The sequence below is a fragment of the Monopterus albus genome, unplaced genomic scaffold (assembly GCF_001952655.1).
Source record: "Monopterus albus unplaced genomic scaffold, M_albus_1.0 scaffold164.1, whole genome shotgun sequence".
In the NCBI taxonomy this organism is placed as follows: domain Eukaryota; kingdom Metazoa; phylum Chordata; class Actinopteri; order Synbranchiformes; family Synbranchidae; genus Monopterus; species Monopterus albus.
In genome coordinates this window covers 67966-81485 of record NW_018128044.1, presented here as the reverse complement: position 1 = coordinate 81485, position 13520 = coordinate 67966, and the positions used below count along the sequence as shown (strand labels likewise).

General features: G+C 41.4%; 2 protein-coding genes across 3 annotated transcripts in view; one reads left to right on the top strand and one right to left on the bottom strand.

The window, feature by feature from the left end:
- tdrd15 (tudor domain containing 15) overlaps nt 1-10357 on the bottom strand; it is a 13063-nt gene extending 2706 nt beyond the window's left edge. Inside the window, exons 1-4 of one of the 2 annotated variants that reach the window (XM_020615377.1) lie at nt 10143-10357; nt 9299-9369; nt 2066-7747; nt 1374-1541 (exon numbers count right to left, since the gene is read on the bottom strand). In XM_020615377.1, coding sequence (XP_020471033.1) covers nt 1415-1541; nt 2066-7747; nt 9299-9330 — 5841 coding nt within the window. In that variant the 5' untranslated portion in view covers nt 9331-9369; nt 10143-10357 and the 3' untranslated portion in view covers nt 1374-1414. Of the gene's footprint in view, nt 1-1373; nt 1542-2065; nt 7748-9298; nt 9370-10036; nt 10117-10142 lie in introns of those variants that run through there. The other variant, XM_020615378.1, reaches the window with a different exon arrangement.
- Nucleotides 10358-11516: 1159 nt separating this feature from the next.
- Nucleotides 11517-13520, top strand: part of rfx6 (regulatory factor X, 6) — a 15272-nt gene continuing 13268 nt past the window's right edge. Inside the window, exon 1 of the mRNA XM_020615383.1 lies at nt 11517-11700. Within this exon, the coding sequence (XP_020471039.1) occupies nt 11544-11700 (157 nt within the window). The 5' untranslated portion in view covers nt 11517-11543. The remainder of the gene's footprint in view (nt 11701-13520) is intronic.

The following is a 13520-nucleotide window of genomic DNA, read 5'->3' as shown; positions in this document are numbered from 1 at the left end:
TGCCCGTTGAAGTCTGCCCCAATCACCACTCTCTCCCCTCTGGGAATACTCTCCATCACCTCATCTAACTCACTCCAGAATCTCTCCTTCTCTTCTAACTCACACCCTACTTGTGGAGCATAACCACTGACTACATTCAACATTACCCCTTCAGTTTCCAACTTCAAACTGATCACCCTGTCTGACACTCTTTTCACCTCTAAAACATTCCTCACGAGCTCCTCCTTCAGGATCACTCCTACCCCATTTCTCTTCCTGTCCACACCATAATAAAACAGTTTGTATCCCCCTCCAATACTACGCACTTTGCTACCCTTCCACCTGGTCTCCTGCACACACAGTATATCTACCTTCCTTCTCTCCATCATGTCCACCAGCTCTCTACCATTCCCTGTCATTGTGCCAACGTTAAGAGTCCCTATTCTCAGACCTATACTCCTGCCTTTCCTCTTCTCTCTCTATCTACGACTCCTACCTCCGCTCCTTCTTTGACCAACAGTAGTCCAATTTCCACCAGCACCCTGTAGCAGCACTGGTGGCAGTCGTTGTTAACCCGGGCCTCGACCGATCCGGTATGGAATTCGCACTGATGATTTGCATGTTTTTACGCCGGATGCCCTTCCTGACACAACCCTCTCTATTTATCCGGGCTTGGGACTGGCACAGAAGTCACTGGCTTGCAACCCCTGTGGCTAGATGTGTTGTCCAGTAATTTTGTGTTAACCTAAATTACTGCCAAGCATTTTCTGAAATGATTTGCACTGGTTTAGGTCTAACCTCCAGGCACCCAGTGGTTTTGATATAAAATTAATCTGTGGCAACTCAGAGTTTGAGATTACCAATACACTCAAATACAGTCATTAAGTACAACATTGACTTTACTTGACTGTACTTTGAGTATGTTTTATGCTACTTTATACTTTCACTCTGCTTCATTTCAGGGAGGAATACTGTACTTTCTACTCTTCTAGACTTACTCAGTAGCTACAGTTACTGGTTACTTTGATTTAACATACAAAGCATGAACTCAAATATGATGCCAATGTTAAATAGAATGTATTATTAGGCATTCAAGGTCCTGGAAAGCTATGCTGGGGCTTTTGAGAGGTACTGTACTAATAATGATGAGACTGTTCCACTATAGAACAGGCCAGAATACCCAGAAAAACAATTTGTATTTCTACTTAATGTGATCTGAGCATTTATTTCTCTAGTGAAGTTGGTGAAACATTTTAAACTATCCATTCTTGTACTAGTAGGGGTGGGCATGGTGATACTGACATCTTTACTGGGACTATCAGTTTCCATCAGTCTCCAATACTCTGTCACTTGATACCAATAAGCAAAATGTGTTAAAAATGCCCTTTTCTTACACTGAATAGCTCTAGACTTGAAGCTGAGGGGCACATTCCTCTCAGCTTCTCCAGTGGCCTTGGCTAAAAAGGTCCGACTTCCCTTTAGCGTCTTCATCTTCCTGGCCAGACTCCTCCTCACTATCCAGGTCCTGAAGAGGAGCTTTAAGGGTGATCTGCTCCTGGAACCTGAATGCATCAGAAATCAGGTTGAATCTTATGCATTTAGATTGAAAATGTCCCTGGCTTAGGAGGTCAAAACTCCAACTTTTGTAGGATAAAGACTGACTTTAGTGCCAGAACAACATGTTCTTGATCTATTCTGACTTTTTCCTGTCTCCATCTGCCTGATAAGGTTGTCCCAGAAATTCCAACTCTCTTCCTTGTCTTTGCAGCCATGTTGTGTTTTGTTCATATATTACAGATATTCAGTTTAAACAAAATGAATTCCTTCATCACAAATGTTTCATGCTGTTAATCATTACAGGGCATTTTCACTTTCATATAGTTTTATTCTATTTTTACATTCAAATGAATTTAAAATTTCCCTTTTTTATTTAAATAATGCAGTCACTATTGACTGCTTAGTTTATTTTCCACTGCTTCACTTAATCTAAAAATAGTATCACATATAGAATTCAATACAATTTGTGAATAAAGAAAAAGGGCTGACTGAAATGTAGACAAAACGTGGATTCATGATAAGAACATACCTTAGGCCAAGCATGGCATCGACATAGCTGGCGTGTCCGGCATCCACCAGCTCCTTGGCAACATAGACGCCTGCTGCTAGAATGTCCACTTTCCAGTGTATGTTTGAGACAAACTCTCTGAAGAGGATCTGAAGATTCTTCTGATACAAGCTCTGTTGGAAGAAAAGTGCTGCGTCGTCAGTCCACTGCCCATCCACTCCAACTGGTTTCACACCTCTCAGGACGCAGGGGTATGTCACCTTTGGGAGGTTCATCAGCTCCTCCGGAAGCCTCTTCAGCTTAGAGCGGTCTTTGTATGACAAGCATTCACAATGGCCATAATCCACCAGGTTTACGACGACTGTGGCGTCGGCATTTACAATTTCAGCCCTGCACCACTTGTTCTTGGAATCTGATTTCAACAGGCAGCAGGCACCAGGAATGAGGTGGGCTTCAGGAAGAGGAGACACCTGCCCAGGGAGGTCATCCAACATCATGGATACTTTGGTCATGATGAGAAGCAAGTCTTCAAGAACAACACAGAACTCAAAGGGAGTAGTCACTGCAGCAGCAAAGCCAAAGTACGCTTTGTCCGTATCAACTGGAGCAAAGGGAAGTTGCTGAAGAGAACTGGTGTCGGTATTGGGTTCTCCTACAGAGGCTTCATGTTGATGGTCCTGTGGCAAATTTGTGATTTGCTGAATCAAGAACAGTTCATTTTTAACTAGTTCAACCATCCAAAGCTTATCAGCTTCTGAATAATGCACAAACAAAAGCTTGACTTCTTTGCCTGTTAGTGATGCAAGAGTTTGATTCCACAATCGGTTAGCATCCATTGACTCACTGAATCCAAGACAGTTCAACTTGCACAACACTGCAAAGCTGGGAATCTCTGACAATTCACTACACTGTCGTCGGAAGGGGCCAATCAGAATATCTTCTGTTATTCCCTGATCCACAAATAGCACTTGGCATTCATCCTGTTCTACTTGCTGAACAAGAGCTCTGTGCCATTTGTTGTCTTCTTGAACTAAGCAGTGAAGGCCTTGTCTGATATCCTCTTTGGCCAACATCTCACACTTGTTTAGGTTGTCAGCTATGCAACTTTCCAGTCCAGAAAACAGATCACTGGTCCTAGCAAGGCGGATGTAAAATTCACAATTACTCTTGACGGACAGAATTGTACCGTTCTCCATGTCTTCAGCTTGAATAGTCAGAGCTGTAAAAACACCAGCAAGGTCTCTCACTGCTTTGGAAGGAAATTTTGAAGTTTTTCTCTGATTAATCTTCAGCACAGTCATGATTCTGGTTGGTATTGTTCTACAGCGCTTGCAGGTTCTTACCTTCATTTTGGTTGACAGTGTGACAGATGGTGGTTTCAGCATGATGTTTTTGCCTTGAACAGTAGGCATCATTTTTTTGGATTTAGTTTTTTCATTCTTGCACACCTTTGTTCTGCGGTAATTCTGGTCACAGGATATTGCTTTCTTCTCTGTTTCAGTTGAACTTGCAGGAGGCTCCTCTTCTTTTTTGTTTACAGGGCTACCTTCAGTTGCTTCAAGTGCTGGTGGAAAACCAACTTCACCACCAAGAATCTCAACCTTGACTTCCCACTGAGTTCCACAAACACGGACAAAGTCAACCATGAGAGGCTTCTCCACTACAGCATCAGTAAAAGAAGCATCATTTTCGTAAACACTCGTGTCCAAAAGGAAACATGATATGCTGAATCTTGGCACAGTGAGATAATCCTTCGGTATAGAGTAGATCTTGTCCTTCCCCACAGATGCTGAGTTTCCATAGTCAATGAACTCAACTTTGAAACGAGAACTTCCTTCACAGCCCTTCACTACACAACGGTACAGAGCCCCGTCCTCCTCGTACTCAGCTAGAACAATGTCACTGATTCTTAAAGATGTGGTTGCCTTCAAGGAATCTATGAAGACATCTGAATTGAGATCTTCACCCATTTTCAGGATGGCGGATTCATCGTCTGACAGCTGGAGGAAAAACCTTTTGACTGTGTCAATGTGGGAGACAAAACACTTTGCTCTGAAACCTGCACTCACTCTCTTTTCAGGCAAGCATGAGAACTGAGGCATGTCTGTCTGAGGTTGCTCTGACTTTGTGTTTATATCTTGGTACACTCTCTGTTTTACTTTTGGGTTTTTCTGAGGTTTTATAAGGACAGGGCTTTTTGTCTTGTCTTGATTTTGTCGTTCTGCTTGTGTGTTCTTGTTCGGAGCTTTCCAAGTAGCATACTTTCTATTTTCTTTCTTATTTCGGAATGCACTTCTAACTTGAGTACGTCGGTCAGGATTGCATATGGGAAACTTTGAAGAGTGCTCTTTGGGCTGGCTCTTCGAAGAAAGACTGAGAATGAGGTCCTTTACTTTCTGATTGATGTTAACATCCCCATCAAACAGCTCGACATCAAATGAACCATCTTCACTCTTTGCAACTATGACAGCTCTCACTTCCTTATTGAGGACTGCTCCAACAAGCCAGTCCTTGACACCTGCATAGAGCTCTTCCTTGGAAACTGAAGCAAGGCTACATCTCACTGCCTGCATGGGTGTGTACAACAAGTCAGCAGTGTCTCTGGGAATGAACATAACCTGGTTTTTCTCAGATATGTTTGTGTTTCCATAATCCACAAAAAACACTCTGAGATACAGAGGTGACTGAACAGGATGTGCCAAGCCCCTGTACCATTTGCCATCCAAATATTTTGCCAGGCACAGCTTCCTCACAACTGCTCTCGTACTGGTTTGCATCATTTTTTCACTCTCCTCTGAAATTTTCTTTTCGAGATCTTCGATGATTTTAGTGTTTCTCTCGAGCTGACAGTACACATCCCACTGACTGTTAACATGAGTGACAAAGACCTGCACTTCATTTCCAGGATTCAGATTATATGAAGAGTAGACAAAAGACTCTGGAAACACTGCTGACAGTGGCTTTGTTGAGACTGTCACTTCTCTTGCCAATCCCTGTTCCACAAGCTCACCTGCTATGCTTTGCTGGGTTTGGGTGTTATAGAGATCCACAACATTGCATAACCCTTTGTTTTTCACATTTAACTGAGACACAACTTTACATCGTAGAACCCTGGTGCTGTCAAAGACAAAGTCCTTTAGCAGCTTACGTGCCTCCTGACTCCAATCCCCACAGTTCTTGAGGTCAGCAGGTTCTATCAGGTTGTAAAGGCTACACCTGAAAGCTTGTCCTTCCAAAGAAAGATATTCTGGCATTATTGCCTGGAGATTGTTCTCCTTTATTTGGATGGTATAGCCATAGTCAACCAACAACACTCTGGCTATGCCATCCTGTATTTCTGTAATGAAAGCCCTATACCATTTTTCATCTAGTGGTGAATTGGCAACACAACATGAATCCCCTGACTGAAGGGGGACTGTGTGAGTTGTGTAATACTGCGCAACTCTATCCATTAGTTCCTCCAAAGCGGGGCCCTTATCAAGGGGACGGCACCAGAAATCTGATGGGGAGTCTATGTACGAGCAACACACTGCAAGGTCATGCCCAGGCTTGATGCTTAAAGCTTTGAAGCTAGCAGGGTTTGGAGACATCTCAGTATCATTTTTGCACTTGTTCTCTTTCTTGTCCCATTGTTCTTTATTCCCACTGATGTCTGTCACGCTGTAGCTTAGGCACCTTTGTTCTGTTCTCGCTGTGTTATTTGGCCTTACAGGCTCTATGGAAGTGTTCTTACAGTATTCAGCTTGTTTGGAGGAGATAAGAAGCTCAGTGATACTCTGATTGCTGTCACTTCCCACCTCATAGAGATCAATGATGATTTTGTTTATTCTCATGTCGACAACATGGACTAGCAGGTCTTTGTTTGACACGGCTCGTCTGAAAAAGTCAGAGGCGGTGCTAGTCCAAACATCATCCAAAGGAAGAACCTTAACAAGAGAACAGCAGATGGCAAATGCTGATTTGCTGGCAAATGCATCTGGTATCTTCTTAATCAACACATGTGGCACCTTCTCAATGTTCCCAAAATCAATAAAAAGAACTTCAGCTCCATGCTCAAGAGTGTGTGTCACTACACCCCTGTAGAAATTCATGTCTTCCTCATGAACTGCACAGCACAGTGTCCCGAGCTCAGGGTTCAACAGTACATCTTCCTCCAGTTTCACCTGTCTGAAGTGATCTGCTATTTCTGTCATCAATTCTTCAAACTCATCGTTGCGTTTTTGTGTTCTAATCCAGAAGTGGGTTGGATTCTCAACATACACAACATACCCCACAAAGACAGAATTGACCTCCACCTCTTCTGCTTTCAGTGTTTTATTCAGTTCTTCAGCCATGAATGTCTCATAGTATAAACAGCCACCCTGAGGTGAAAATTTTTCTGTCTTAAACACAGACTCACTCTTCACTCTGGGTTCCTGAAGTTCCTGATTGTGCTCTAGTTCCTTTATATGATCGTTCTCAGCACCGATAACTGTGATGGAGTACAGATGCTTTTCTTCATCAGAATTACTTATCTCCACATCTAACACTCCTCCAAGCAAGCCTGCCTTGAGGAAACTCAGCTGCTGAGTTTTGAATGCCTCATCTTGACCACTGAGGCAGGAGAGTGAGCATGGGAATGCCATGATTGGTGCTGAATAGAAATCAGGTGGCAACCTGTGGATGTTCTCAACTTTGACAAATTCAAAGAATCCATAGTCAATGAACAAAACTCTAACTTGAGAGTTGACTGGGAGAAATGGCACAAAGCCTCTGTACCATTTCTCATCTTTGTCTTTAACTGAGCACAGCAGACCAAGGTTTTCTGGTTCTGTCTTCTGACTGCGTTCTTTGGTTCTGTCCTCACAAACTGCAGCAAGCTTCTTTGACATTTCCAAAAGGTCTGTTTCCATACTGGCCATCTGACAGTAAAACAGCCCAGGGCTGACAGCAGCAGTTACTCGCACTTTAGTATGTGTCCCACAACTCAGTTTAGACCCACAGAATGACATGATTTTTTCATATTCCTGCAAACTGGATGGTTTGAAGCAAAACTCTTGACCCCTTGGTTTTTCAATGAGCAAGTCAGGAATGGGCTCCATGCTTTGTTTGAGCGGCACCTCTGTGAGCATCTCAACCATGAGAAGGAAGGTATCTGTGTCCACATGCCTCCCGAATCCATGTCTAACAAGATGACTGTTGATGTCAGGGGCTTCCAGCAAGAGGATTTTGTGGGGAAGGAAGGCCTGAATATAACCTGTAACACTGCTTCCAAGCAACCTTGAAAAATACTCCTCCACTAAAGAAAGAGAACACGACTGAAGCAACAGCACATTTGCTAGAAAGCCACAAACTATTTTTGGAGGGAGGATAAACAGGTCATTTGAACAGGAATATATGTGGGTGATGTCGACACTCAAGACATTTCCATGATCTATGAGGAAAACATCAAACATGTCCTCCTTTCTGTTCTGAACTCTTCCTCTATACCAGTGGCCTGAAGTCAAATCTTCTACAACACAAAACTCTCCGATATCCACTGCAGCCTTTGTCTTTGGTGTGCTCTGTATTTCTACCTGCAAGATGTTATAGTCCAGTTCACATATGGAAAGGTACTGTCCCTGGAAGTGTATCAGGGTTGCGTCGGGGTTCCAGTCCAAGTGAGTTATCTTGAGAGCCAATGGCCAAAGGGCGCATGGTGCTGGTGGACCTGAATCTTGAGACCTGCAAATTAAAGTGCCTTATATTATTAATGTTCATAAAGTGTTGAGTTGCTAGGTTTATGACTTCATTCATTTAAGCATTAGGAGCTGTCCATTGTACGACTGATGCGTAGAGCAAAATAAAGGCTGGGTCCTACTGTGTCCACAATAACTCCCTCTTTCACTACCCCTTATGTAACTGACATTCAAAAATGGAGCTGCTGTCAATGAACAGAAAGCTGTTAATTACTCTGATAATCGATGCACAGTTTTAGTCAATTTCCAAGCAAAAATGCCAAATGTTTGCTGGTTCCTGTTGCTCAAATGTGAGGACTTTATGCTTTGCTTCATCACATATGATTATACTGTATATTCAATATCTTTGGGTTTTGGACTGTTGTTTGAATAAACCAAACATTTGAATCTAAATTACAACTAGCAACTTTTCACTACTTACTTTACAGACCAATCAGTTGGTTAAATAATAATGAAAAAAATTGTTAGCCCAACTCCATCGTTTACCCTTTAGTGAGCAGTAAAGTGAGATTTCTGACACTAATGAATCATTATTTTGTGTCATCACAGATGTGCAGTTGCACATAAGTAGTTTTTTACAAGTATAAAATGTGCATTGTGAGATTTGGTACAAAGAACAAACTTTTTCTCCTTTGTTGTGGGAATTTATAAGGGCACTGTGTCATGCATATACAGTATTTCACATAAATTTGGACACTCAAATAAAGGTAGACAGGTAATATTGTGCACTATTTTAATAAAGAGGGAGTGCTCTGGACACAGCCCCAGTATGAACTCCATGGCCATTCCTTAAGTAAGGTCAAGTTCATTAGCAAGTATACTGAAAATATATGTTGTTGTATCTACGGTGCATTTATGAAAAATCCACAAAAGCATCTGATGCAACTTTAAACAGTTTAAAAGAGGAAATCAATTCAGATTTAGGTGGGAGGCCACAAACTCTGACTTGGACCCACACTTAATAACAGGAGGAGCACTGCGGGAGCACTACAGAATGACCTACAACTGATGTGCATGTTTCTGACCAAACTGTCAGAAACAGACTCCATGAGGGGTCATCCCCTGCTCACAGCCCAGCACCGTGCAGCTCAATTGGCATTTCCTAGAGAACACCAAAATTGGCAGGTCCACCATTGGTGCCCTGTTTTCTTCAGAGATAAGCGCAGGTTCACACTGAGTGCATGTGACAGGCATGAAAAAGAGTCTGGATTCATGTACCAGACTTATATTGCACTTAATTTTTAGTTGGAGGTTTGTTTAAAAAAAAATAGAGGAAAAGACAGAATAATACAGTTCTCAGAAAGGAAAAAAACCTGAATTGGCCCAGAAAGTTGCGATCGGTGCATCTCTACGTTTGCTTGGCAACCTGAGACTGTTTGGGCCTTTGCTTGTTAGTTCCTTTGAACATTATATCATTCAATTAAAAGAGTAAATGCCCAGAAAGCTTATTCAACTGAATCCTCATTTAAAAATTTGTAAAATATACAACTACAAAATTAAGAACATGCCACCATAACTTTACTTTTGTTACACTTACTTTTGATGATCACTGCTCAGCATTGACCTCATGGCAGCAGCATGAGTAAACCATCATATCCAAAAAAGAACCTGTGGGGGGGGCACAAAGAGATAATTAAAATAGCCCCCAATGTTGAGAGACATTCTTTTATTTGTGTACTCAGTTGTTAATGTGAAGTGTGCTGTTTCCACCACTGTGGGGCGTAGTTTTTGTGAGCGCGCGCACCCATTTTGTTATTAGCGGGAAGGTCTGAGTTCAGTTGGGGTCGTCACACTTGAGGAGTGTAGACGCGTGTTATCCTTTGTTCCAATAAAATATGTTAAGAGAGCTAAAAGATATTATTGCCTCCGTCAAATTTCTTCCCGAGTTCAACGCTGGTGAAGCTGCAAAGCTCAACACCCAAAATAAAGGCCAAACTCACAAACACAAACTATCAGAGAAAAGCAATAAAATCTTTACAAATAAACTTATGCTTGATTTGACCTTCTACTGACAACAGCCACTTTGTCTCCAATCAAATACACCTTAATAAATACATTTAAAATGTTTATGTAACATAGCAACAGTAGGGATAAATCTTTACCGCCCATTAAGAAAATGTAATGACGTTAGCATTACAGATTTGACTGATATTAGATAATAATGTTCTGCTACACCACGTCCAAAGCTTAGAGGTATTACAAGATCATGTGATTCTAGCAATCAAGCTAACGCGAGTTTGGGTCTTTTTACTGAGCCAAAACGAAGTTGTAGAACCTTTGCTGTTGCTCTATATTCACGGGTACAAGAGGACGTGAGATGCAACTAAATGTAACACAACCGGGTTTAAGTTGTTAAGACTAACACTGCTAGCTGTACTAACCTTAGGAGAGGCTAGCTTCATAGGTCGGTCCAACGTCGGATTGGAGCTGAAATTAACCCTCATTAAGACCGGTTAGCTGTTAGCATCTTCTTGAGCAGAGTTAACTAGCTCATGACCGTACCCCAGCTGTTTTCCTATGTTTCGCACCGCCTCATGTCGAGATGCTACAACACCTGTCTGACCTCATTTCCTGCTCCAAGGTCACAGACGTCCGTGCACGTTGTTAAACTTTCCAAAAATAAAGCTAATAATTGGCAGTTTACTTGGAAATGATCTAAAGCTAGAAAGACAAATTAATACCACGTTTTACAGTAATTTACATTTCAAGCTGGCAGTGTTACACTGACAGTTGGTGTTATTATTTGTGACAATTTGGTGCTTTGTTCTGTTGAAATGTGTGTTTTTTTTGGCAGTACCTGCATTTACTCAACCATTTGGGGGTATTTGTACTTTACTTGAGTATTTACGTTTTCTGCTATTTCTTCAGTACATTTCAAAGGCAAATACTACACTACATCTATTTGATAACTATAGCTACTAATTCTGATTAATAATACAGAATACAGTATAATCATAAGAATGTATTAATCCCTCATGGGAAATTTACAAGCTGTATTTAAAATACTTCACATTTGAAGTATAACAGTTAAAATTAGCTCCACCTTTACCAGCTGCAACATTAAACTGATAAACACAATAATATGAAATGTGCCACTGAGTGTTTTTAATGTTGGTACTTCAAGTATATTTGACTACTAATGCTTTTGTACTTGTACTTGAGTCAAATTTTGAATACAAGAGTTCTCCTTTTTACACTGGTATTTCTACTTCTGCTGAAGTAAAGATCTGATCTGAGTACTTCTAGATTCATATACAGGTACTGTAAATAAAGTGAAAGCAAACTAGAGAAATTTGGTGTTAAATCCCTTTAGGTTTGAATATATACAGGTTTGTATAACGGGCCATATACTGTGGGAGGCAGGATGGATGGATGGACAGATGGATGAGGGTTTTTCTGTTAATCATTAATAACTTGGATTAGCCCCAGTCTTCTGTAAATATGACGAATGCATCCGCGGCTTCATTAGCTCTGCCTTCCCTCAGCACTGCTTTATTAGTCTGAGGTGGCTCCATCAGGGTTTTCATTTTTGCTTGTGGTTGTATAAATTAAACTGCTGGATATGGTGTTGGTGATGTTTTCCATCTTTTCCTGGACTTGTGTGAAGGAGGGATTGACAAACAGTGTTTAAGGATCCATGTGTGCGCAGAGCTGGCTCCTAGACTTTAAGGACAGATGAGCTGCAGTGGCCTGTTTTCTCACATCAGACTGACTTCTCTTTTCTTAATTTTTTTTGCTTTGAGTTTGTTTGATTTTTAAAGTTCAACATCACTGAGGTCACTATGCCGATGAAACGAGGCAGCGAGAGTTCAGGCAGAGATGGAGTGTTCCTTATTCACTCTTTAAGCAAGACTTTGTGCAGTTCACCAGAGGAACTACATACAGAGTTTAATGGACAGACACATTTTCTTCAGGAGGATGATTCTGGGGTGAAATCAGGTAACGAAGCAACCACACTGTGATCTTATTAATATTAGGAATTCAGACTTTATTGTTTCATTTTACATTCTCTCTTTTATTTTCTCCTGTTTTTCCTCTAAAGTTCTTCTCTTAAAGTCTTTAAGTCTGAGTGTTTTTCTGTGGATAGGTTTCAAACATGCTCAGGTAAAACAGGCACTGATTGGCCACAAGGTGGTGTTTTAAACAACAGGCTTCAGATGACATTTATTTTCTTCACAAAGTTTTTGCCCACCAAATAAACAAACCTAATGACAAACAGCTTTACATTTAGACACGAATTTGTATCTACAACTAGAATTATTTATTTTTTTGGTTTGTGTTTTCACTTTTAAGCGTGCTGCTTATCATGCAAAATTGAAAACCCTACACAACCCAAATATGAAATTTTGACAGATACATGAAACAGAAGGCAACAAAAGGCTATACAATATCTCACATAAACTGTATTTAGGATGAATCCAAGGAGCATCACCCTGATCACAAAGGGGCCATTTGTCAAAGACCAGTATCAGCAGCTTTTCACCAAAATGCTGAGACACGTCATTTGTTCCAAAGGCTTGGCTCCACTTGTGTTAATTATTAGCCGTGTCAGGTTGTTCACTGCATTCTTGTGCCTACAGTTACCTTTATTTTATTTCTATTTTAATCCACTCTCCTTCAGTGCTAAACATATTAGATGTTAACGTGTTTGGAAATTTCTTCACAAATCTTTGGTAAAATAATGTTGTGCTGCTCTGATGTACACACAAGTGCACATTTACTGAGGTGCTAAATCCCTGTACTGCCCATGTAAACCCATATTTTCTGCTCAAGAACATCTTAAACAGTAACATCATCTGATGGATATAGCACAGGCTTGTGAGTGTGTGAAGTAGCTTTTTGCTTTTCCAACCTTTCACATGCAGTTTTCCATGTTTTCATATTAGTAGTTTAAGTCTGCTAAAAGTATCTTGACTATACATAATATAACCTTGTTCTGATTCTAATTGAAGCTAGTGTTTAGACATTGAAACATTCAACATTCTAAATGTCTTATCCTTCATTATGCACATTCCCCCTAGATACAGCTGGGCATATTTGGTTTCAGTAAAAACCTTCAACTGGAATTTCAAGTGTGTGGGTTTGAACACTGTTTAGCTGCATAACATGAGTTTGTAATGACTGACTTACTGTGGTTTAAGGGCCTGAGCGTACAACTTAACTATTCTAGTAATAGCATAGATATGTGGAGTGTCCTTTGTTCTAGTTTTGCAGGGAGAGACATTTTCTTTAAAAAAAAAAAAATTGCCAATTTTTTGAGACCAAAAAGCAGTTAAAACATCCTCTCTGGGCACAATGACAAGTCAAAATTGAGTTTCATTACATGTCTCTAAATAGCCGTCCTGCTCCTCAGGAAATAATGGTCCATTATATGATTCTTTTTAACATCCATCCATCCATCCATCCATCCATTTTCCTCCGCTTATCCGGGACCGGGTCGCGGGGGCAGCAGTCTAAGCAAAGATGCCCAGACTTCCCTCTCTCCAGACACTTCCTCCAGCTCCTCCGGGGGAATGCCGCGGCGTTCCCAGGCCAGCCGAGAGACATAGTCCCTCCAGCGTGTCCTGGGTCTTCCCCGGGGCCTCCTCCCGGTGGGACATGCCTGGAACACCTCCCTAGGAAGGCGCCCAGGAGGCATCCGAAAGAGATGCCTGAGCCACCTCAGCTGGCTCCTCTCGATGTGGAGGAGCAGCGGTTCTACTCTGAGCTCCTCCCGGGTGACCGAGCTCCTCACCCTATCTCTAAGGGTGCGCCCGGCC